The sequence below is a fragment of the Larimichthys crocea genome, chromosome VIII (assembly GCF_000972845.2).
Source record: "Larimichthys crocea isolate SSNF chromosome VIII, L_crocea_2.0, whole genome shotgun sequence".
Classification (NCBI taxonomy): domain Eukaryota; kingdom Metazoa; phylum Chordata; class Actinopteri; family Sciaenidae; genus Larimichthys; species Larimichthys crocea.
Genome location: NC_040018.1, coordinates 10,683,320 through 10,709,541, shown reverse-complemented (window position 1 = coordinate 10,709,541; position 26,222 = coordinate 10,683,320). Strand labels below are relative to the sequence as shown.

Sequence of the window (26,222 nt, the reverse complement as noted above, 5' to 3'; positions counted from 1 at the left end):
TTACAGTAATGATGGTTAAAGGAAACAGGAATGACACGTGTAAAGCTGAGATATTCTTGTCCAAAGAACATATAATGGACATCACAGATGGTGCACTATTCATTACCTTATCGTATGGTTAACAGCTGTGAAGATTATAGGGGTGTTAAAGCTACTCTGCTGCTTTTATGACTGCTGTAATGAAAAACAGACTCGAGATAGAGGAGGAGTGAAAGACAGATTTGGTGTTCAAAAGGATGATCAAACAGTAACAGACAGAAGACGCCAGTGGTAATCTGAATGAATCAGTTTGGCAAACCAGTTGGAAGAATCGGATAATTCAGAGGTTTGAGGGAGGTCAAGACGTGTAATCTTGCGTTTGGACGAACACAGACGAAGGGATAGGGAGACCTGGAGATTAACGGTGTGTAAAAGTTTAAGAAATGCTGTCTAAGATTATCTCAACTGTATATTGGGTACTGTGGGTCAGTTCTTGTGCTGTCAATGCGGCTGAGGATCCACACATGACCAGAGCTCTGATGCTGATGTCTGAGACCCCGCTCATCGATGGGTAAGTGGAATAATCTTCCATTAAGTAAAATGTGCTTTGCATGATGGTGTGCTGTTTGCCATATGTGTGCCAACCACAGTAAACACGACATATTTTGTAATAAAACCTCCCTTCTGGAGGCAATTGCTCACACTAATCCAGCAAAAAAAGAAGTTTCCCTCTCTGATGTATAATCATATCACCGGGGAACATAATTTTTGTTGACTAATTTTTGGGTGCGGAATCCGAAACTGATCTTAGTTTTTCTCTATCACGTCAAGTTTTTGAACTAACTGATCTTAGTTTTTCTCTATCACGTCAAGTTTTTGAACTATAGGATACCTGTTTTCTTAAAAAATATGAAAAATACTGTACTTAACAGATATGTGCTTGTTTGTTTAATCCTCGTGAATTTCAAAATCTGCATCATTGCTGTCACTGCGTTCTTCAGCATCACTCAGATCTTCTAGAGGAGGATAGTTGTTTGAAAACTGGCACTGGAATTTCAGCTGAATGAGGCATTGGTCTTACAGCTGACGGTAGATTAGGATATTTTATTTTACTTTGTTTTATTTTTCTTGTTAAATCCTGATGTTTTCACTAAACAAAAGTAACAGTCAATGCAATGATCTCTCTGCTCTCGCCATGGGGATACCAAACGCCAACTTTTTACGTGTTCCTTTGGTCCACATCTGTAAACTCTTGACACTGCTTGCACACTTTGTGAGGGGCCCATGGCTTGTCTTGATCACAGAGTTTTACTTTAAAATATGCAAAATATGCTCGTTTGACAAATGCACTGATGTTTGCTTTCCTCTGACTTGGAATGGTGAAACTACCACAAATATAGCAAAAGGAGTCAGGGTTGTTTAGGCATTTACGACGAGAAGTAGCAGGAGCAGATATGATCTGGAACAAAGGAAATATATACCTATGGAAATAAAACACTAAGATGGAATAGTTACAAGCTTTGAAAACTACAAAACCAGCATCAAACGAAATAGAACTTACAACGGTATGCCCATGGTTACAAGGTTAAGAGAAAAGCCAGCACAAATCCTCTTCATTCCTACTATGCTGGCAAACAAATAGCTGTAGATGAGTCCAATCGTAATCAGCTGGCAAGTCTTACTACAGCTAATCAGTGGAATTTTGCTTATCTGGAGGGTAAGCTGTGGAAACAAACTTGACGTGCTAGAAACATTTTGGAATCAGCAACCAATTTTAGTTTTAATCAGCATGCAAATCTAACTCAACAGAATTTTTGTTTTCAAACTGTTCCCTGGTGTAATTTATGATAAAAGAGGTGAATGTGTGACCTTTTACTGTCTGATTTTTCAGCCATAATGATCTGCCTTGGCAACTCCGCAAGCAATTCAACAACGAGCTCAACAAAGTGGATCTTAACACGCTCAATACAACACATACCAACATCCCTAAGATCAAGAAGGGTCGGCTGGGAGCTCAGGTACGTTCAGTACAGAACATACAGAACAACCCACATCCTATCTTTAAAACACATGCCAGTAATTGAGACACTGCACATGTATTCATCAGATTCAGAACTTTTATTTTGCTATTGAATCATGAACATATCCAGTCCAAGCGTCCAAATTGCTCCTGATGGCTGTGCTGTCGGTGTTTGTGGATAAGCTTATTGTTGTCTTATCATTGGATAGGAGGTGCTGTATTGTTCTAGATGAGCAGATGGCTCCTTGCATCGCAGTCATTTATCAGTGCATGGATGTGTGTGTGAATGGCTGAATGTGACAAGATATGTAAAAGTGCCTTGAGGGGTCGGTAGATGACAAAATTGTTGTGTAAATGGAAGTCCATCCATTTACAATAGAAGAGTTACTCATTGCCAGGGCTGTTAAAGTTCCTGCTTACCTCTGTAAAATATTATTTTAAGAGCTGGCAAGACCTTGACAAAACCTCTTTTATTATACAAGCTGGAGTGAAGAAAACCCTTATTTGGAAAGTTGCCATGCTATCACCTTTTAATTGTATTTCCCAGTATCATTTTATGCCTTTAGTGTGATTGTCCACTATTCACTTTGTTTATTACCATTTTTATGCAGCCATAAAACCTGTGTGTCACACTGCAAAGCATCTATTCTAATAACCCGGGATACACGGCGTCTGTTCCTCTTTTAGTTCTGGTCGGCTTACGTTCCCTGTGACACTCAGTACAAAGATGCTGTCCGACAAACACTGGAGCAGATAGATGTGGTTCACAGGATGTGCCAAAAATACCCAAACGACTTCATGTTTGCCACCACTAGCCAAGGTGAGACTGCGCTTTTAATCTTAGACATTTAGGTGCATCTTCTACTGTCTCTGTACCTGCCTCTGTTTGTACCTGCCTGAATCACCCATCATCTCTCATGTCTGCACTGCACAGACATTATGGACGCCTTCGCGATGAATAAGACAGCCAGTCTGATTGGTGTGGAAGGGGGTCACTCCATCGACAGCAGTCTGGGTACCCTGCGCACCATGTACCACCTGGGGGTCCGCTACCTTACACTCACACACTCCTGCAACACACCATGGTAAGAGCCAGCAGCACAGCAGGATTTCATCTGCTGATTTTTATTTGATTGATGACTGAAAATAATTAGAAATGCCCATCGCAAGGGGCGGTCGGTAGCGTAGTGGGTTAAGCGGCCGCCCCGTGTGTGGAGGCTACAGTCCTCGCTGCAGCTGGCCCCGGTTCGAATCCCGCATCGGACGGCCATTTACTGCGTGTCACTCCCCCTCTCTCTGCTTCCTGTCTACCTTCAGCTGTCCTATCATTAAAGGCATAAAAAGCCCCCAAAAATAATCTTAAAAAAAAGAAAAAGAAATGCCCATCGCAATTACAAAGGGACACTGTTAAATTGCTTGTTTTGTCCAACCAATAGTCAGACCTTAAAACAATTCAGTCTTCCTGTTACGTAAGACAAGGAAATGCTACATTGCAAGTGAATGTTTTGTGTTTTTCTGTGAAAAAAGACTTTATCAGTGATAAATCAGTCATCAAAACAGTTTTCATTTTCTGTCGACTGACTAATCAATGAAATCGACTATTATTTCAGCAATAAATGTATATACTGTTGGGTAGTTTAATCTATAATAGAGCAGTGGATTTAACATTAGCCAACAGCAGCTACAGATCACAGCAGTTTACTTTACTGTCAATTAGAAAACTTTGTAAATTACAGAAAGTTGAAGTGCAATAGACAGAGGACATCAGAGGGAAAACAGAAAGCATTTTCTCCATAAAATATGATCCAGTTTCACCAAGATTTGTGACATAGTTGGTGGCGACTTAGTGCTGTAAAGTTATACACTTTTCAAAGTTACATAGTGCAGGAACAGGCGTACAGAGCGCAGACTGATTACAAGTCAATATAGCATCAATATGATTTTAAATCTGTTTTATGGTAGAAAAGTTACACAATGTTGCTCTACGTAAATATATTTTATATAACATTCCACCACTGCCGTTTGCAGTGTGCACACAGACACATGCACATACATGCATCTACGTCACAACAATAATAATAAACAATAAGGTGAAGAGTACAAAAAAATCATTTGACATAAACACTTATATTCACTCTGTCATTAAATTGGCAAACTTTCTCGTTCTTGTGAAAATGTCCAATTAGTGACATTTTACTTGAGTATGTTGTGGAATTGTTGACGATGCTTACAAAAGAAGCTAAAACTCTGACTAAACTCTGACTTGTGGATTCAGAGTTTATTTGCAAAGAAAGTGTTCACACTTGCAAACATTGTGTGTTAAATAGTGTTATGAACGCTTGTACAGTCTTCAAGCCTTTACCCTGCACAGATGAATTCCCAGTGGTACACTGTATCATCCTGTTTTCTACAGTTCATGGGACCTCTTAATTGTTTTCAGCCTGTTGGCAGACCTAACGATCCACTATATATTTATATGATTAATAACTTCCAAATAAGTACAACACACACACACACACACACACACACACACACAGTGTATGTGTATGTGTATGTGTATGTCTGTTTCATCACAAACTTTCAGGGACATGCTTCTGCATTTCTTCTTTTAAAATGTTTTCATGTTCATCTTCTTGAGTCATTTGAAACATTATGGGCTTTGTAAAAGTTGAATTTATGGCAGAGTTGTTGTATTGAATCACATTGGATTGTATGAGTGTACCTAATGTTAAGGCTGCTTAGTGTATTTTGGAGTATGACTGGTGCTGGTTTGCCTTCTCCTTGAACCTGCAGCATAGAATCAGCCCTGGGAATTATTACTTGTAAATGATACTGCCCTTGAAGTTGACGGCTAATGTATGATACAATGGCTTTTTGCCTGAGCTTTCAGAATGGCTCAGTGGTATCTGTGTGCTGTTTTATCATCAGACGTCATGGTCAGTTTACGTTGTGCTGTGGGGAATACGGGGGATTCCTACAGGCCTCAGTATCAGATTCTCTGGAAGAACCAGTTTGCAACTGAAATGTTTAACCTGATCTCTGACTTATACAGCTGCTGTGAGGACTTTATTTTAGGCTTTTGATTTACTGTAACTGTAGGTGGGAGAGAGGAAACCGTTGTAAACTTTATCTTTATAGGGAATGAAAAAAATGTCTCTGACAACTGCATATTCACCTGCCTATTGTTTACTGCTTTAGTCTGTCTGTCTGCAGAACATCTACTTATATTTGTAAGAATTTCACATTACAAACTACATCCTTTGAATCACCATATTTAATTAGGAATGAAGTCTTAAAAAGCACTCAAATGTAGTCTACAGTCTAAAATTGTGATCCCTTGTTATGAAATCCACTGCTCAGTTTTTTTTATTTTTTATAACTGTGTTCTTTTCTTCTTGCCAGGGCCGATAATTGGCGCGTTGACACTGGATCAGAGCCATCTCAACATGATGGCCTGTCTCCATTTGGCAAGGTCAGTGTACTTGCGGGAATCCGCATATTTCAACATCTAACTCTAATGTGTTACATATTAGTGTTTTAAAATTGGTTTACTCCCATTGTATTTCTTTCAACAGTTTATTATTGACCAAACATACTGCGTGTGTACTCTACAGTTCAAATGATGCCTTTTTCTAGTACAAATGTGTCTTTGCGATCGAAGTAATGACATAAAATGATATAAGAAATACCCATATTTAAATACAGTTGACAAAGTAATGTTTCCTTTTTTATACTGTGTTCATAGAATACCTACACTATATTGCCAAAAGTATTCGCTCACCTGCCTTGACTCACAAATGAAGTGACATTACATTCTTAATCCATAGGGTTTAATATGACGTCAGTCCACCCTTTGCAGCTATAACAGCTGCAACTTGTCTGAGAAGGGTGTCCACAAGGTTTAGGAGTGTGTTTATGGGAATTTATGACCATTCTTCCAGAAGCGCATTTGTGAAATTCCCATCCTACCCTTTGCAGCTGTTATGAATGTTAAGAATAGGATATCACTTAAGTTCATATGCGAGCTATATATATATAACAATCATAGTGCTTGCCTACAACAGCAACTAATTGTGGAAATGAACCGTCTGGGGATGCTGATCGACCTGGCTCATGTGACTGAAAAAGTGATGAACCAGGTGCTGGACATGTCTAAAGCTCCGGTCATCTTCAGCCACTCATCTGCCTACAGTATCTGTAAACACAAGAGGAATGTCCCAGATGATGTTCTCAGGAGAGTGGTGAGATATGATATTAATATCCTTTACTGAGGTTCCTACACCTTGATGCAAAAAAATGCAAATAATTTTGTATTATTAGCAAAATATACCTAAAAAATCAAAATAGCCACTCAGATGTAGAGATTATATTGATGATACTGATGCATTAATTAAGTCTAGTAAGCTAGACTAGTGTACATACAGTCAGGTAGTTTAGTGCAGTGGTTCCCAAAGGTTAATAATATAAATGTGACAAGTCATGTGATGATTATTCAGAGATGAAAGAGGAAAAAATAAAGTTTGTCTTTAAATATAAATTATTTTATTTATTTATTTATTTAATTATTTATTTTTTTTTACTTTCCTCCAATCTTTCATTTTTTTGCTAATATTGGATCATTTGTGTTCTTCTGTAAACGGAACAATATTAACTTTTAAACTAAACAATCTAAGACATTGAGATGGTAAATGTCTCTTTAGTGCAATTACCAACAACTCACAGACATCTGTATCATGAGCAGGAGTCCTAACTACAGACACTGCTTTGTTTTAAGGATTCACAAGCCACAAACATTGGTATAATTTATTACAATATTCATGATTTATGATCATTTTCCTCTGAAATGTAGTATAGTGGAGTGGAACAGAGAATGGAAATGGCTCCAAACTGCATTTATGTACAGACCTTGACTAAATGTTACTGAGCTGATATCAAAAGTGATTTGCATGTGACAAAGTATCAAAGGACATTACATAGCGTGACTGCAGTAAAATGACCATTCTTCTGAAGCGGTTTAATATATCTGTTAATACTTTTGTCCTTCACACCTTGTTGTCTCAGAGAACACACCCCTGTTATGGTCTTTTATCACACTAAAGGGGTTGAAAGTTGTAAATCAATCACTGATAAGTGATATGAAAGCAATTCAGTTATAGGAGATATGCTCTCTAATAAATATGAATACAGAGGTCAATACCCTCCTATACTTTATTATTATAGTGAGTTTTAATGCCAATCTTGGCCCAGGTCCTGTATTTCCCAGTTCCTGCTCTGCACCTTTGGTCACTATAGAGTATCTCCTGTTTAACAAAGCAGAAAGGACACAGCGTCTTGTTCCATCATATAGGTCAGAGTTTCCAGGTCAGTAAGTGTTTCACTGTCATGTAACATCTTGTCTGTCTCTGCAGAAAGAAAAAAGAGGAATCGTCATGGTGAACTTCTACAACGACTATGTGACCTGCAGCAAGACCGCCACCCTCTCAGATGTTGCTGGTAAACTGTCATGACAACTACCATAAACCTGATTAAATATTAACATATATGCTTCTCTCTGCTGTGTCCATCCACTTTATGCTCATGTTTACCTCTTTCACCCTAGATCACTTTGAACATATAAAGAAGGTGGCTGGGGCAGAGATTGTTGGTTTTGGTGGAGATTATGACGGGGTTACGAGGTAAGTGCAAAGTATTTGTGTTTACAGTGGTGACTTAAACACTAGAGAGTTGGGTTCAAACAGTAAAGTAAAACATATGTGACATGATAACTGAAGTAAAATCTATCTCTCTCAGACTACCAGAGGGTCTGGAGGATGTCTCCAAAGTACCCAGTCTGGTGGCTGAACTGCTGAGAAGAGGATGGACTAATGAGGAGGTCAAAAATGCTCTGGGAAACAACCTGCTCCGTGTCCTAAGAGAGGTTGAGGAGGTGAAAAACACAAACACACACACACACACACACACACACACACACACAGATATACTTTGTTTTACAAATCTTCAGTGTGACACACGTCTCCACTAAGTTTACACTTTTATAACAGATGACCTGAATTAGAAATTGGAGGTGTAAAGATTTAAAGAGCCAGGTATAGAAGAGGTGCACTAATGTCACAGGGGATGGATTGTCTCAGCCAGCTAGTTTATAAGAATTTGCCAAAATTTAGATATATGAAAAACTAAGATACAGAGACTACATACACATTTGTCTTAGTGTTGTTGTTTCAGTTTGTTTCAGGGGTTAAAAATTTACAAAGATATATAAACCGTTCTAGGAGGCAGTCTTATGTTGCTAGCGATGGGGCAAATATAATAAGAGACCTCCTTATAAATCATCAAGTCAATGGACCTCTATTTTGTTTTAAAATGAGATGGAGGAAATTTTAAGACATGATTTTTAGATGAAAGGTGTTAAGGTTATTGATGTTATTAGGTTTAATGGAGAATAAAGAATAGTAATAGGAGATGCCACTGGACGAGAAGAGAAACAACCCAGAGGTAGCAAATACAGTGAACAAGACAGAATAGGTCCAAGGATCGATCCTTGTGGGACAATCATTAAGAAAACTGAACACTTTTTTTAAAATTTATTTTAACTCTGTATAACATCTCATGATTCAAAACACAGGAATAAATAACTTCCATATTCACAAAAAGAAATACTGGTATGAATAATGTTACTTACAAATTAACTCATCCCTGACAGAGAGCAGAGGAGAGGCTGCAGTGTGATAACAAATTACACCAACATATTCAAAAAACTTTTTTTTTGTTAGCAGTAAAAATAACTTTCACTTTATAACGGAAATCCATCTGTAGATTGAGCTCTTGCTCCCATGAGCCTGATATTCTCCTCTATCTATTCATGACCTTGTTCTACTTTCTGTACGTGGTGGATACAGCTATGTAAAGTAGAAGCTAAATGACATAAAGCAATTGAAAAAAAAAACAAAAAAAACAATACAAACATACAAAGACACAATCTTTATCTTTGTGTGTCAGGTCAGTGGCACTCTGCAGGGCACTCTGAGTCCAGATGATGTGCCTATTCCATACGACGAGGTGAAGACCCCGTGTAGGACGAGCTACGGCTACACCAACAGTGGAGCGGCCCATTCATTCAGCACACTGGCTCTGCTGCTCACACTGGCTCTCCAGGCTCTTATGGCATTACCAGCTTGATAGGCTGCTTGTCATTACTGCCAAGTGTCTGTGCGTTCTAATAAAATCTGAAAATTACTTTTAATTAATTTCAGCAACTTGTTTCTTGTCTGATTTTAATGGTTTGTGCAAGTTAACTTAAAAAAATGACCCAAAAAAAAGTGACTTACAACAATGTTATAAGTATCATAACAAAGACGGCAGCACAGTGTATTCATCTGTTTTATCCCACAATAAGAATGTCAGGAAGAGGCTGCTGTGGGCAAATGTGATGATAATGGCATACAGACAAACATCATCAGTGTACAGACACTCTCAAAGGAAGGACTTCAGTACATGTCCATATTTCTGAGAAGAGCTCCAGAGAGTAACATCCAAGAGATACACAACATCCCTGAGGCTTCTTGTTATCTATTTATATATTATTTATGTAGGTTATGTAGGTATTTTACCAGGTATTACATGTGTGGCACCATGATGAGATAGAAACGAGTCAATGTTTCTTAGTTAATACAGTTTTCACATGACAAGGACAAACAGCAGTACAGAAGGTATGTTTCTCCGACCTTCAGGACCTTCAGTGAGCAAACAGAGGTGCTTTTATGTTGGCCGAAGGTGAAATTATAGATCTATATAATGGCTTCTCGTGAAGGCCAATCAAGTAGTATGTTTTTTCTCTCCCATCACACACACACACACACACAAAAACAAACACAGAAACCTTGAAGCGTTCAACATCCTTTCAGATTTTGCGAGATGTAAAGACTGTGAACAACAGTGTCCTCAATGTTTAATGAAAAATATAAAAACATGAAAAAAAGAGAACACTGTTTGATTATATCAGACAGTTTAATGCCGTCTAGTTAACGCTGGATCTGTTCTGCACTACAGAACCTACTGCTATATGTCCAAGGACATTTGCAACGTTCATCTGCTTCTTTCAGTTTCAGTGTAACATAAAGTGGTTTATAGAGTAGACAAACACGTCAGGCACATGAGTTTATGATCATCTGGTTGGTATCTGCTGTTTCTCACACATATCACATCCCAACATGTGACCAATACTTCCAAGTGAAGTATTTGGAATAACTTTAGTTTAAGTTTAATTTAGTTAAGTTTAGTAGTGGCACAAGGAAGCATGACAAACACCTAAGGAATATCTGTCATTGCATTCAATGACCAGTGCTTCATTCAGCGCCCTCTTTGCGTGCTTCACCGGTATAACAGTCTACAACAACGGTTCTTACCAGCCTTGTGTGCTCCTCAGGATGGACGACTGCTGGTGAATCAGATGGACAGGCTTAATTGAAACTGCATGAGTTACTAATAAATGGACAAAGGGCTGCTTCTCACATGATCCACAGCAGCCGCACAGTTGAGTGAGCTTCTCTGGTGAAAACAACCCCCCCCAAAAAAAGAAAAAAAAAAGACAAGAGCAGTCCAACCTCAACTCCAAAGTTATTAAGAGCCTGACCATTTTCAAGAGAATATATTACGCAAAAGACACAAAACACAGCTCATAGGGGATCATTCAGGCCCACACAAAGGTTTGGGTGAAAAAGAAAAACTTTAGAAGAAGGTCACAGATTTTCAGTGCATCACTTAAATCCACGTGAGAAAATGCCACAGCAGAGTAACAGCTTCAAGTGTAAAATATATAGAGAAGAGACTAATCTGTTCCTGGGCTCTGTATCCAAGCCAAGGCCAGTTTTTCAGTGGAGTTATGACCAGCCAGACAATAGCTGTGAACGACTGTCTGTAGAGGTATGTCTAGAAAGAGGAGGGATAATCCAAGTCTGTTCAGAGGGGGATGAGGAAGAGTTAAGATGCGACCTCTCTCTGTGTCTCATTCTCTTGTTCCTGTGTTTCACCGTCTGAAAGCAGAGGAGTCGGCACAGCAATTCTATAAGGCAAATTATCTTTAGTCAACATCCTCCTGGTGGCAGAGACCAAGCGGGAATAGTTTTCAGGGTTGTACTCCGACAAAGGTTGCCGGGTGCACAGCAATGGCAGGTTGTCCCTGTCGGGCCGGGACAGGAAGAGAGGAGGCCGGCGCTGGTTCTCGCCGTCTTTCAGGGAGTCTGGGAGAGGCTTGCGTTTGCTTTCAGGTAGAAGCATTATGCAGAGGACGGAGAGGACGGCGAAGGAGGCGAAGATAACCTGGTGGAGGAAGTAGCCACTGTTATTTTGGAGCTCCATCAGGGAGGAGGCGGCCATGCCGACACAGCCCGCTGCCATAACCAGGCCAAGGCATCCACCTCTGAGAGAGAGGGAAGAGGAGCAGGAAAAGGAGAACACCAACCATCAGTGGGAGGCATCAAAGTTTAATGATTCCATGATTCATTATATACTGTGTTGGCATTTTTCCTGTATCTCTATACTTTCTAAATTCAGTATCCTGTCTGTAGCACTCCTACCTACAGAATAAATATATGAAAATGGGTCACAAATATATTGTTTTATTTGTTTAAAAGGCTAAACTATTTCCCAAAACAGATGCACTGTAGCGGTTACTGAGCAATTACTGTCTGAACGTTACTCAGACAGGAGTAAACTGCATTTGTAGAGAACTATCTTTAGCAGCGGACTAATACACTCAACACAAGCTATATCAGGCTTTACCTACACATGCAATACTTCTTAGTAGGATTAATTAATCGTTTATTATCATGGGATTTGTAGACAATACGAAAAATATGTCGAGAGCCTTATTGCACTTACCGAACCACGGTCGGCATCACCTCACAGGCAAAAAACACACTGAGCATGGCGAGAGCCTGGGAGAACAGCAGACCCACGACAGACAGCACCAAGACCAGCCCACCACGCAGGTCTAACATGACAAAGAACAAGGCATGAATTTTCTGTGCAAAACTGATAACTGCAGCACCACAGATAATGAAAACAGGCACGATTCAAACGCCTTCAAAGTCATGTGAAAATCAGTATGGCATAAGCATTTTAATTTCAAGATCACGGGTGAAGCTCCAAATGGATTAAATGCATTAGAGGTCCAATGTTGGGTCATGAGCCCAATGATGTGTGGCAGTTAAAGTAAAATGCTGTAAACATACACTGAGTGAGGGCCAGCAGCAGCAGCGACGACAGTCCAGTGATGATGGCGGAGAGCAGAAGCATACCACGCCGACCAAAATGATTGACAGACAAGCAGAGGAAGATGCAGGCCAGTGCTCCAGTTATCACTCGGAGAAAGTAGCTGAAGTAGAAATTGGTGGAATAACTGTGCAGGTTTCTGGTGAAACAGTACTGAATCCCTGTTCCAATGAACCTGGAGGGTAAAGAGAGAGTCAGACATCTGACTTTTATCACAAAGTGGAAATTTCAGGAATAAATTGAGCGAAGTACAATCACAAACCACGTCAGGTCAGATGAACATTGCTTTTCCACGCTGAAAAGAAGAACTCACAGTGTGAAGCTGAGGATGAGGCAGTTCTTCCAGATCACACGAGTCCGACGCAGCTCCAGAACTGAAAAGTAGCTCGGCTCACTGTCGTCGCCATATGCTGAATCAATCTCTACAAAGGGTGAAAAATATGTGAGAAATTCAACGTGTCTCTTTGTTACAAATTCCACTATTGTCTGCCATTAAGGGTGCTGCAGGTGTGATGGATAAATATCTCAATGAGCACAAAAAACTTAGACTCCAAAAGCCTAAATTTACATAGAAATGGAGTCGTGATACCCCCTCGTTTTACACCCTCTTAAAGGGTAACATAACACCGCCTGAGAATGTCTTTGCTGACATCTAGAGGTTTAACTTTTCACTGTGCTGCCATCAGTGATGATGTGTGTGGTCAAAGATGAAACAGGCTGAAACCTTGAAACCAGAGAGGGCAGCAGAACACCACTTCTCAGTTACTCTTTAAAACACTTATATCCAACAAACAACACTGCACATAAAAAAAGACACACGCAATCACAGAAATAACATCCCCCAATATCATTTTAGGCTGGATGAAATACTTCTACGTTTAGGTCAAACAGATGAATTTGGTTGACATGACATTGTGGTAAATCATTATATCAGTCACGTGTGCATGTTGTGCAAACTTTAAGTTGAATGATCTGTATTAGTGCAAAAACAATAACTGATCAGTCATTTGTCAGAAAATTAATGAGCATCTACAAATGATAATCATTTTGTTTCGAACAAAAATGCCACAAATTTACAATTGGTAGGATTTTCTTTGACATCTGAAGATGTGCTGTGACTTGCCAGACAATAAAAAAAACGAGAATGGTCTGAGGAGAACACAGATATCAATATTTGGGTTGGCAAAATATATTCTGACAAAACATGTAAAGAACAAGATGGATGGAGCTTTGACACTGCAAAAAAAGAGAAGAAAACAGGTTCTGCTTTCATGTAGGTCAAATACACAACATGCCAACGCCGATGATGGATTTAAAGGTCACTGTATATGTTAGATCAGAGCTTTATGTCCTGTTTGTGATCAGAATTTTTCTTGTGCAGTAACTCGTGAGGGACATGCATGAAAGAGACACTTTTAAGTGGGACAGGGGAGAGGTGGGACATAAACTGTTTTAAACTTTGAGACCAGTGTGAGCATAAACAAGCTGTGTGTGTGTGTGTGTGTATGTGTGAGCATACCCGACAGCAGGATTTCAGCGGGGTAGATTTCGTCTCGCAGACAAACACCATTCCTGGTGGAGAATTCCTGCAAGCTCCTTTTCACCTGGGGAATCTGAGTTGTGGCCAAAAGCCAGCGAGGAGACTCTGGAAACACTGACGCACAGCTGTGGACAACAACTCTGTTATCGTATCTCAGGGAGATTACGCAGCTCAAAACATTCTCTGACTAAACATGAAAGCATGAACGCATGCACACGTTTTTTTTCCTGGTACGATTTCTTGGCAAGAATAGAGAGAAAAAGAAGTTGCAACATGGTTTGATATCACGTTATCACTGACATCTAGATGCTTGCTAATATATATAACTTATTGACTGAATTGTCTTGTTGTGATATTGTACATTCATATTTTATTGAGTGGTGTTCACAAGAAGTATGATTTTAATCATTCAAACATGTGGTTACATGTGAATTCAGGTGTGGCTGTGCACCAAATTGCAGTAGACTTGTACACCCCACGCATTGCAATATGACTCACCACCAATAGGAAAGCAGCAGGATCAGAGGCAAAGTGGCCACAGCCTGGAGAACGGGCCAATCACGGCACAGAGCAGCGATGCCCGGCAACAACAGCTCGGCGACCACGGCGAAGAAGCCGCTGACCATGGCAACCATGAGACGATGAGGAGGGTCACACAGCTCCAACCCTGAGAGAGAGAGAGAGAAAAGACAGATAACATCAAAACACAGCTGGAGCAAAACTAATACATCTGTCCAAAACCAATCCATTGCCTGTCATGGACATGGACCTTTTCACACACAAAGCTCCTGTTCATCCCACACACCGACACAACAATCTGCCTGCTTTACTGAGTAGTCAGCAGGCAGTTTACTTTAACAAATACTGCAGAAGATATAAAGTGCCTGTAGTAGTACCCTTTTATTATATGATTAAGAGTAAAAGCATACGATGATGATCCTTATTCTCATAATTCAGTACACACTTCTTCTTCTCCTATCTTTCAAACTATAAAACTTGATGTTGACCATGGTCCACCTCATTTTGTTGGATTTTTGTGAGAAGGTTGAACAGACCGATCTGAGCCCAGAATTCTCTGTGGCACAGTGGACAGGTCAGGGAGGATGTAAAGCTCTGAGGTGCGGCCACATCACTTCTTGGCAGATGTGCTCACTTGCCATTTTTTCAGCTCACCACAGAAGACTTTTCGTTTCGTTTTGACTGTCTCGTGCAGGACATTCTGGTCAACCGGCCAGTACATCTGAGCTGTGCCTTCGCAAGCAGGGCGGCGATGCCGGGAATATTGGCTCTGCTGAGGACTTAAGTGTCAGGGATTCTGTCATTTTGCCATTTGACAGACGGCTCCAGTGGAGAAATGTTTCAGTTTCCTGGAATGGTACTAATAGACTGACCGGGCTTTGCACCCCTATAGGAGACAGCCTGGTAGACCCTCAGGTTTGTCTCCTGCTTGTTTCCCTTCCTTCCTTATTTAGAGCTATGAAGTCATCCAAATCATCATTTATGTGCACAGTACGAGATGGAGTAATGGTAAGTAACTAAAGGTAAGTAATTCATCGGCTGAAAGCTTTTAGATGCTTAGTAGATGAACGGTAGATAAAACTTTTGTTCGGTTTCCTAGGCAGGTTCCATGTGCCAATTGTTGGGCCCAACTTGTTCCAAGCTCAGGAGAAGTGGTCCATACTGGCCTGGTAGTCCCAATGTTGTTGTTCTGGAATGATTCCTACAGCGTAGCATAAAACACCATGCTAAAGATCTGTTGGTGTTAAGAAGCAGACGTGTTTCACGTTTGTGATTGGGAACCAGTTGAGAGAGTTTTGCTGATCTCTGATGCTGGACAACAGACCATTGTGTGGTTTGATATTCACATTAGCCCTAAAAAACTACGTGAAACTGATTGTAATATTATACAGGGTATCCTCTGGAATAAAAGAAACATGAACCAAGTGTTTGATTTTAATGAATTATGTGTGCTGCCAGTATTTTTGAAAACCCCTTTCCTGCTCAGGATAATCTTTAACAGCACATTAGCTTCATATTAGCTGAATCCTACTCTATTTACTTTATTTATTATTATCTTTACACCTTGTTATTGTTTAACCTTGTGTTTGCTAGTTTAAACCAAAGCAAAAAATTCTGCATACTGTCTGAAAAAAACAGAAATGCAAGGTTCAATAAGCTAGATAAAGCTGCTAGGAGATAAAGTAATCTTAAGCTCAGGTACTGACGTAAACTTGTTTGGGAGTGTGTCGAGCTGTGCGAGTTTCTGTTGAACTTTAACCTCCTTCCCCTTGGAGTTCTGTGGGGAGGAAAATGAGGAGGTCACTTCCTGTTCACTTCCTCGCCTTCGGTTCTGTCCTGCTATTGTGTTCTCCTCTCTGCGGAGGAGCAGGGCTGGCATGACGACACTTCTCTCATCCGACCCAGCCTAACATCAGCCTGAAAACAAAATCTGGACTCAATCTAGCCTGACCTCACAGGAATGTGGGAGTGTGTGCATATGTCAAAAAAAAAAAAAGTTACTTCAACACTTCACTACCTTGTACCACCTCCTCCCATGCAGGAATGTATACACTCTACAAATTCTAACATAATTAATTGTTTTGGACAGAACACACACTGTGTCTGATGCACTGTTCCTACCAGGCAGTGACGTCTCATTATAGGTTATCTAAGTCATGCTGAAGAAGGGTGGCTAAACATTTGTCACAGAGGGGTTGTACGTCGGAGAGCCCCTAAATGAGGACAGCTGAGAGGTAGAGGTAAAGAGAAACCAACCAGCTGCCTGCTGCCAGTCAGAGCTCAGCACGACACACTGCATTTTGTCATCAGCTGAAATTCCCACACAACTCTGACAGGCTGTCATACATGTCACCCACGCAAAGGCAATAAGTCCATATTTATCATTTCAGGAGAGCGATTCAAACATGTAGCCTGCAGTAATATAGACACATTATATGTATGCAGTACATATTTTATATTATTGGTGTTTGGAAATCATACATTGCATACAGAGATGCATGTGACTTAAATCGTGACTTTAAATCGCCACTGTCAGTTTATGTTTTTTTATCCATAAGATCAAACGTCTGCCAGGAAACAGTGCAGCATGTAATCCAGTGTTACACTCAGTTTGTTCAAACAGATACACAAGTTCATCTTTGCTGTAGCTTTCTAACACACTTTCTGTTGTCCTGTTGTTTTTGGTTTATGGCTCTAAGTTGGTATGTGTGAGTCTCCAGTATTTTCCCTAAGTTAAATGATGAAGTGGTTACATTGTCTGATGCCCTTTTTATCTGGGTTGGATTGTCCACTACCTGATGCTTTCTGAAGGTAAATTTCCATAAAAAACATCGACATTTAAGCAACCACGGATGTACGTTGATTGTTTCCCTTTTTTGTTGGGTGCTTTGGATAAAAGCAAAAGCCAAATGACTAAATATAATGGAATGTGATGTATGGATGCGTGTGATTATCCAGCAGGCCTAAACAGGTACATTTATTAATTCAGCACAACACATCTAACAGTTTTTTTATGTTTTCACCCAACAATAAAATGCAGTCTGTGCGTCCCCTTAATGCTGTTAGCATCTTAACATAATAAACTGGTGCTTATCAGACTCAGTGCTCTCAATGGTTATGATCTGATGACAGTAATTATGTTATTCTTAAGGAGATGGAAGTGATTACAGATCATCTCCTGAACATTATGTGGTTACATTTATCTACAACTAATGCTGATGACAAATATGGAGAATAACTTATTTTACATAAGGAGAGGTTACAGAGCATGCTAGATCTTTTTCATATAGAGTATGTTACCATTCAATATACTGTTCAATTCTCCTGCCACCTGGAAACCACTGTAGGCAAAGCTAATGACCTGTCACTAATACATGCTGTCATTATATTGTCCTTCAATCTTTTTCTTGACTTTCATACATAAAAAAGTGTCTAAATCTATTCAGTAGTTTGTGTTTCTTGAAATAAAGATAAGATGGTAAAACAAAGTCATGGAGGCTTTTTAATCTGCTTCCGTAATGGGCGCATGAGTTTTTCTTATCTTTGACTGATAAGATAAGTTCACCAGTTAGTTGGGTAGCAGGGCTTGCATGAGTACTTTTATCCTGCATGTATCTAACAATCTAAATGTTTCTTTATTTATTGTTTTTCACTGTAAAGCACTAAAACAAACTCACTGTGGCCAGTCTGCTGGAGCACTAAGTCAGAAATCTACATGTATGCAACCAGCGTGACAGCCTTTTATTGCACACTGGGAATCACGAGGCTACAATTTGTTACATTAAATGTTTGACAAGACAAGTGGGAACATAAAAGTGGTTTAACAAAAACATAACTTGCATAAACACAGTGCCAGTGAATGACTCAGACTGGAGTGCAGGAATCCACAAGTGCTCTCTAGAATAAACAAAGAAGTGAGTTGTTGCGTACGAGGAAGCCGAGGTTTCTTTTTCCTCTCCCAAGAGAGGTCAGCTACTGAAAAAAGGCTGCAGGAAGCTTAACGGTTGGATAAGTGGGACGACAGTTGAATGTTCATGCAGGATACTCACGGGCAATGTACGAGGATAAAAACACGCCAGCGAGCATGGCGCCCTGACAGAGACGTAGCAGCAGAAACACCACCACACTGTTGGACAAACACACAGCTATTCCAAACAGACTGGACACACTGATGGAGAGGAGGAAACAACGGCGACGACCCATCCTGAAAACACAAAGTCACACTGGTGTCATATTTCACAGGCACAAAACATACACAGCAGGTGAAACGATGGAGCTTCAAGTATTCAATACTAACACTAAGACTATTAATTGTAAAACACATCCATGAAACAATAACGTGAACTCAATTTGTCATTAGCATAACCTTTTTCATTCTATCTTTTCACCACATGTCGGCTAGTTTAAGAGAGGCAGGGGGGCATGTGACCGGCTTGAAGTTGTGGGTGCTATGGCAACAGCACTGATTTCCAACCGAGTTTGTTATCATGAAACATTTTATAAAAAAAACTTCTTGTTCCACACATTGTCGGTTCATGTACATAGTCTTGTTAATTTATGCAATCATGTAGTTCTTATTTATTTAATATGGAACATCATATTAAACATGATTTTTACTTACCAGTCGCATATTGTACCAAGGAGGATGTACCCCAGAATCCATCCTGTCATGAAGCAGATATGCTGAACAGGGATTTTCCAGTAGTCCTGGCAAACCAGGTTCCACTGCAATGGAAGACAAAGAAGTACATTGACACGGACAAGAACAAAACTCAATATTAGGTTGGACAAAAAAAAAAAAAAAAAGACCTCTGAAATAGAAAGCACTGCCATTCCATTAGGTTTAAAAAGAGACAAATTGTGGAAGAGCATATCATGATCATGTGGTTAGCAGACATGAGCAATTCTTGTCTTGTAAAACAGATCTCAAATAGTTGTCCTGCTTAAAAGGCTGGGACTATTTTCATCTGAGGATTAATACACATGGTGTACGTGAGAACTACTAAAAATAAACTACAGTCACCGTGATGATTGTAGTGAAGGAATATGTCACCCATTGTGACTCATAATGTGTTTTTAATAGTCTGTGGAGCTTTATGACTTAAGCATTAAGCTCTATCAGCTTTGGATACACATCCAAAAATCAAAAATTCTTAGTAGAATCAGTTTGGTTTTGCTCTTTTTGTGAAAATAAAAATATAAAATATCGCCATCCTTCTTCTACTTCTGCAGACTTCTAATGTTTCAGGCAGTTATTGGTTTCATCAGACTTTATTATAGTGTCATAAAAGGTACATGAACAAATTGCTGTTGACATTGTGCATTCATCTAAATTGACTACATAACACGTGGAGAATAGAAGACTATAAGTCAAGTCACAAAGTCTTCTGTGAGGAAGCAGGAATGTAGAACATGTAGTTCCTAATTGAGTTAAGATGTCTGCTGACAGTGTTATTACATTAGAAAAAAGTACAGCTCAAAGTAGAGCGCCAGCAGCTCAATGCCTTGTTAGTACCAGTCACTCCTTGTAGGAAAAGTCCTCTCCACTCCCTTATCTCATCTCCTCCGCTTCCTTTTCCCTCCTCTACTATGTGCACTATAAGCAGCCTAAGTACTTCATGACAGTGAACATTTTACATGGCTACAAAGTTTGGGATTGAAAGATCAAAATTAATTATGAGTAGTCTTAAATAGAGCTGAGAGCTAGGAACACTGAATATGAAATTTTCACACACGTTTTGAAGTAATGACATCCCTGCAGGGATAATAAGTGTGCTCATAGCATGCTAATTGTGCAATTGTATGGTTGATGTTTATTTATTCAACATAATGAGAAGTTTGATTCGTTTTATTAAATTAAGGATGTACAAAGCAAGGATTAGTATTATTATTATTAACGAAACTCAGGATGATTGGCACCGGTATCAAAACTTCAAACGTAGTCTCAAGTAGTAGGTGTTGGAGCAAAACAAATCAACAGGAATACAACAGAAAACACACACTACAATCAGAGCTCATTTAAATCAGCAACATTTCAGCCCAACACAGGAGGAGTTTATTCAGGTAATATCACATATAACACCAGTCTTTTAAGGTGGCGAGAGTCTATTTGGAGCAGTTTTTGTACGTCCTGAGACTTTCTCCTTGTCACATTTCACAAATAGAAAACTGCGACATGAGGGAATCTCTACACAGCACACTGACTACAAAGCATATGTTAACTGTGGAAGAGCTTTTTAGAAGTGGGTTTTGAAGGTGATGTGACACAAATGATTTGCCAGACTATTTTTCTACAGAAACCTGAAGCGAACATAAAAATCTGGGACCCACGGTAGTCAGAGAAGGAATTTCTGGCATAACTTCACCTACTTCGAGCTCTGTGGAGAAGGAAAAAAGTCTGAAGTGGGGTGAAAACTGCAGTACCTACTGAAGCTGTAGTGTTCTGTAGTGTAGAGTAATACATAGATACTTTTAAATGGAATATAATAAAAGCAAACACATAGACACACAGATGACACAGCTAGAAAACATACTGCCAGTATTAAATGTTCCTGTGCCACCAGATAACATTCAGTAAGTCTGCTTTAAGGTCGACCTTGACCAGATTAGGGAGAAGTTGAGCACACACACACCATACATTCGCATGGGAAACACACAGAACACTGACTATGTGATTATAAGGAAGTACAGGATGGTTGGGTACATATCTGGTGATTTGACTTTGTAACAGTGATGTAAGGATGCTTATAAAAGGTTGTGAAGATGTGAAGTAAAGGGTAGTTTGGATTCTAAAGCAGCTGTCTGCGTGTTATTTCATTAAGTTTTTGGGAGTTTTCTCCACGACATAATTGGTGACGAGGATGGGATTGGAAGAGAAGAACTGATCTGTTGGCTGCATCTTGGGCTGGGCGACACTGTAAAAGGGCCGTCATAAAAAAGGTAAGACATTTCTTGCCATATTTGCAGTCTCACCCAGACCTAAGTGCAGTAAGTAGTATCAAACATTCTCTCCAAAAAAAGAAATTCCAAAGATAGATGTTGGATGTACAGCTGCTGATCCGAGCCCACTCATGCAAATACTCCCCTGCAGGGATGAGAATCTCCAAGAGGGAGAGCTCATGGGGGTTTCCTTTGTGTGTTTTAATACACTGGACTTGAGTCAAAAGTGTGAATTGGACGTGAACAAATAAAAAGAGAAAAGCATGTGTGTCTTGCTGAAGTTTTGAGGCTTTGTGTTCATGTTGGGTTTTATGAGCCTAAGATTGTTGTTGTCTTAACCTGTGTTCAGGGGACCCTTTGGGGGTCCTAGAGAAAATGAATTACAGGAGTTAAGCCTAAGGTTAGGCTTTGTGTTTTGAACCTAAGGTTAGGCACCGAGTTTAAGTTAGACTTTGAGTTTAAGCGCTGAGTACAGCAGTAACCTTTGGGCCTGGGGGAGGGGGGTTGTGATGAGACCTGACTACAATCTGTAATAATCAACTGCAAGTACAGGGATAATAAATTCAGCAACTCTCACCAAGAATTGTTGCCTCTGAAAATTTGTGTAGTCACCATGAGAGGGCACCTTTAATCATGTTTATTATTATGATACCATTTATAAAGTAAAAGTATACAGCGAATATACAGTGTGCGTGGGCGCCAAATGTGTATGTGTGTTCATGTTAGCTATATGAGAATAGAGATGCATGAAAGAGACTAAAAAAAAAGTGTGTGTGAGTGAGCAGCAATATTTGAGATACAGGTATCTCAGCTTCCAGCAGTTACTGAGCGGAAACTGGAGCACGTCCACTTCACCATCGCCATGTTGGAATAAGACCAAAAAATGATGAGCTGTCAAAGTAACATGACCAAGGAAACTGTTTGTCTAGAAGTATTGTGTGACACTTAAATAAAGATGATAAAGCCAACAACCTGCAGTCAGGCTGGATCCAGAAAAGATGGTTTTTTATTAGTGTGGTTTCTCCCAGCCTAAAAAATATGGATAAACTAACGTCAGCTGAGTTTGTTCTCCACTTTATCCCCGAGACCGCTGGGAGTGATTGAGAGCTGTGAGAGTGAGCAAATTTTTTTAATGTACATTAACATGTTCTGAATAAAGTGCTAAATCTCAATTAAGTTCACTTAGCTGGTGATGTGACCTCTGGCACGGGACTGTAAAAACTTAAAGAGTCTGAGTTTGTTGTGCTAAAATACTTTATAATCCTGAAGTTTTATGTAAATCATTGCTTTTTCTGTTTGGTACAGTTTTGCTTATATTCCTGTTAAAATGAGCTAGATTAATGTGTCGAGGATTTTCACCTCTTATGGTGGAATATTACATGCCATACATATATACATAATATAATTTATAATTCTAAATAACTATACATATAGTATAGATGAACTATGCCATCTATCATTATCAACTTTTTATGCATCATGTTCTGTAAGGAAAAACACTGTATATGTTGATATCCGTGATAGGTCAACACCGTCCAATAAAAATCAGCCTACTGATATATATCGCGGGCTAATTTGAGCACAATGTGAAGATCTTCAAACCAGACAAACCATTGACGGCCCTTTGGGGGCCTTGGAGGAAGTTGTCCTGATTACACAGGTACAAGGAGGCCAAGCATCTGTTATCTGAACTGCTGCTAGTCACAAACACTGTAAAGCACTGTTAGTCTGAAAGTCTGCCAGTTGACAGTACAGGACAAATGTTCCCTATGGTGTTTCTATTATTTTGCCCAACCTGCGCATGTCAAGGTGATGAGCACTATTGTACTCTATGAAATCTTTCCGCGAATAAAGTTTCCCCTTGTCGCAGCAATGACATCATGGAGAGAGGAAGTTGTTGATGAATAAAGGAGGTGTTCAGGGTCTCAGGAAGGAACACGAGGCCTCAGGCTTCCCACAATTACAGTTTATAATGTGGGGAATGTTGTCTCACTCTCCACTGGAACTTGCATTACTGTGACTCAGAGACTGAATCAAATACTCTGATGTTGTTCTAACATGTGTGTGACACAATACTGCACTGACACGGATGTAGCATGCATGTGCGAGGTCTTTGTACGGGGTCACATTGAGAAATATTGTTGTTAGAACTCTTTATCAATATTTGCAGACTGGGACGGATCCTTGAATAGTCCACTAAAAACAGACTGAGGTGAAGATAAACAAGTGCCTGCTGTTTATTTACACATGCAGTTGCACAATAAAACCCATCCTCAGGTCTGGGTTAGGGGAAATCAAATTTTCAGAGTCAGATTTTGAATGCAACCCAAACATGCTTATTTTTTTTTCCCCCTCTAATATCTTCGTGTAAACCTGAAAATACGGAGACGGTTTGAGGATTCAGAAAATTAAACTTTTCTTCTAAGCAAAGAGGTGTTCTTTGCACACGCTGTATCCAAAACATGATCAGCCAGACATATCACAAGTTCAGTACATTCTTAACTTTAATTTTCAAAATACAGAACAAAAGAGTAGTTGTTTTAAATTACTTTCTCAGGATGGATTTATACTGTTGTTGTTCTATTTATTGTATATACTTGTTTTCTTAAATTTAAATTTGCCTTTACTTTTTATATTTTATATTATATATATTATACTATATTTTTTTTTTTTTCTTTTCTTTTTTTAATAATATTTTATATTGGGCTGCTCCAGGACCAGGGGAAACCAATTTTGTTTCATCCCATGCTGCAATGACAATAAAAACTCCTTGAATCCTTGAAGGTGGGGAAACAAGGCCAAACACACTTAAGAGGTCTTACTGATGACTCCAAGATTGAGATTTATGGCAGTGACAGGCGAGTGTGTGTAAGGAGACAATCATACTGCAGTGTATCAAACCTAGAATCAAACATGGTGGTGGGAATATTCAAGTCTAAGGGTGTTTGGCCGACTCTGGAGTTAGAGAACAGCGCTGAAGTGACTCCACCCTGACAAAGAGAAGTGGTACTCCCACCGGTTTGCATCTTCGTGGAGACAGATTCATACTGCAGCAGAATAATAACCCAAAACACCTGCAAGCTTTGCTAGAACTGCTTGTAGACTAAAGAAGACGCAGGAGTCGAGTGATCTGTGGACACAAACAAGAAGCTGTTTGGAACGCTGTCAAATCACACTGGGACAATGTGAGTCATCAGATTTGACACAAACCCGTGAAGTCCATCGCAGCTCGAGTACATGCTGTCATTAAAGTAAAAGGGGGACAAACAAAATACTGAGATATTATGAAGTTGATCAGTTACTTTGCAAAGACTCAAATGACATTTAAAAAAAAAAAAAGATATTACATTTGAACTAAAGCAAAATACTTTGGAGACACTTTTGTGCGACTCTGAATAACACACACAGCAGCAGACATGAAATCAGTGAGAGTATAAGACCGTGAGCAGCAACAACAAAGTTTTCACTGTTCAACCAACCTGAGCAAATATTGACCGTGACTGTGAACAAGCGTCTTTATAACCACAGCAGCTTCCAGCAGAGATAAACTCCTGATACTGAGTGGAAACTGGAACACGTCCACTTCACCATATGTTGGAATGAGACCAAAAAAAATGATGTGTGACACTTAAATAAAGATGATAAAGCCAACAACCTGCAGTCAGGCTGGAGCCAGAAAAGCTGGTTTTTAATAGTGTGGTTTGTCCCAGCCTAAAAAAAAAAATATGGATAAACTAACTTCAGCTGAGTTTGTTCTCTGACTCCTTGTAGACTCTCACACACCTGAATGATGACCTGCGGGCTTGACAGAGTCTTACCTCAGTGACAAAGTTGCTCTGGAGCCCCGCGACATGGGCGTACTCCCACCCTTTGGTGCAGGACACCCTCTCCCTGGGCACATTTGCAGAAAAGTCCGAGGTGTTGGAGGTGTACTTGAACAGTTCACAGTGGCTGAGCCCGGTGCCGTTCACCCAGGGGATGGTGAGGTTGAGGTATGACTGACTGGTGAAGTTGCTGATGAGGAAAGTGGAAGGCAGGAGCCGCGGGTCCGGTTTACAGTGGTACGACTCCGGGATCAGAGTGTAAAACACGTCGCTGAACAGATTCAACATGACCGCCAAGTTTGGGAACCAGCTGAAGAGCACCACGATGCGGTTGTAGCGTCCGTAGCCGCCGGTGTGAGGGAAAACCTTCGTCTCATAATCCATCTGGAGACGTTCAAAATGTCCGCGAGGACAGACGCTGCTGCTGAGCGGAGAGCGCGCGCACTGCTCACTACAGCCGCGCGAGGCAGCAGGTAAAGGGAGGAGGAGGAGGAGGAGGAGGAGGAGGAGCAGCAGGGTTCAGGGTTCCTCCTATAACAGACCTGTTCCTCTGATGACTAACTTCTCGGAGTCACCCTCTGCCACCAGCAGCCACATCAGCTGAAGTTACCAGACATGTGTCACCAAACTTCACGTGATCGAGTAACACATAGTTTTATTTTGAAGGACCACACGTGCACTTTTCATTGACGGAAAATATGAATTTTTTTTTTACATCAGAAGTGAACAATGTTTAACCAGCTACTAATTCAAGTCTAAACTTATGGCATTACATAAAAAGTTAAAAAAACACACACTGATATATTCTGACTTTTCAGAATCAGAATCAGGTTTATTGCCAAGAAGGTTTTCACATACATGGAAATTTTCTTGGTGTTATTTTTGTATAACAAACTTTAAGTTATATATTAAGGAAGATAAAAAGTCAAGTATTAAAAAAAATATAAATATAACAATATAAATGTATGTTTTAAAATGAAAAGAGACATACAGTATGTGCAGGCTAGTGCTTTAGCTCCAAAACACATGGATCCTACATTTCCCATAGTGCACTTCAACAACTCTCCCTTGCCTGCCCCCTCTGAGGCCTCTAGTTTCCCCTCCAGTCTAAAATGCAGACTGTCTGTTT

The 26,222-nt window shown here is 39.9% G+C and overlaps 2 protein-coding genes across 2 annotated transcripts; one reads left to right on the top strand and one right to left on the bottom strand.

The window, feature by feature from the left end:
- The first annotated feature begins 236 nt into the window (after positions 1–236).
- On the top strand, positions 237–10,562 carry dpep1 (dipeptidase 1). Its single transcript, XM_010731197.3, has 10 exons — positions 237–550; positions 1,871–1,997; positions 2,687–2,819; positions 2,934–3,084; positions 5,402–5,471; positions 6,064–6,240; positions 7,408–7,492; positions 7,599–7,674; positions 7,790–7,925; positions 8,999–10,562. The coding sequence occupies exons 1-10, from the start codon at positions 423–425 to the stop codon at positions 9,176–9,178; spliced, it is 1,263 nt and encodes a 420-aa protein (XP_010729499.3). The 5' UTR covers positions 237–422; the 3' UTR covers positions 9,179–10,562.
- Positions 9,288–25,816, bottom strand: slc22a31 (solute carrier family 22 member 31). Its single transcript, XM_010731195.3, has 9 exons — positions 25,088–25,816; positions 18,952–19,055; positions 18,380–18,534; positions 14,310–14,478; positions 13,791–13,936; positions 12,585–12,693; positions 12,232–12,446; positions 11,879–11,990; positions 9,288–11,417 (listed from the first exon to the last, which is right to left on the bottom strand). The coding sequence occupies exons 1-9, from the start codon at positions 25,475–25,477 to the stop codon at positions 10,979–10,981; spliced, it is 1,839 nt and encodes a 612-aa protein (XP_010729497.1). The 5' UTR covers positions 25,478–25,816; the 3' UTR covers positions 9,288–10,978.
- Between the last annotated feature and the right edge of the window lie 406 nt (positions 25,817–26,222).

What these genes read in the sequence shown, in the direction of transcription:
- dpep1 (XM_010731197.3), top strand. Translation starts at nt 423, where the DNA reads ATGCTGTCTAAGATTATCTCAACTGTATATTGGGTACTGTGGGTCAGT. An exon ending in AGGGTCGGCTGGGAGCTCAG is followed by an intron (nt 1,998 to 2,686) that starts GTACGTTCAGTA and finishes TTCCTCTTTTAG; the next exon opens with TTCTGGTCGGCTTACGTTCC. An exon ending in GTTTGCCACCACTAGCCAAG is followed by an intron (nt 2,820 to 2,933) that starts GTGAGACTGCGC and finishes TGCACTGCACAG; the next exon opens with ACATTATGGACGCCTTCGCG.
- slc22a31 (XM_010731195.3), bottom strand. Translation starts at nt 25,477, where the DNA reads ATGGATTATGAGACGAAGGTTTTCCCTCACACCGGCGGCTACGGACGC. An exon ending in TTTATCCTCGTACATTGCCC is followed by an intron (nt 14,479 to 18,379) that starts GTGAGTATCCTG and finishes TCTCTCTCTCAG; the next exon opens with GGTTGGAGCTGTGTGACCCT. An exon ending in CGCTGAAATCCTGCTGTCGG is followed by an intron (nt 12,694 to 13,790) that starts GTATGCTCACAC and finishes CACCCTTTGTAG; the next exon opens with AGATTGATTCAGCATATGGC.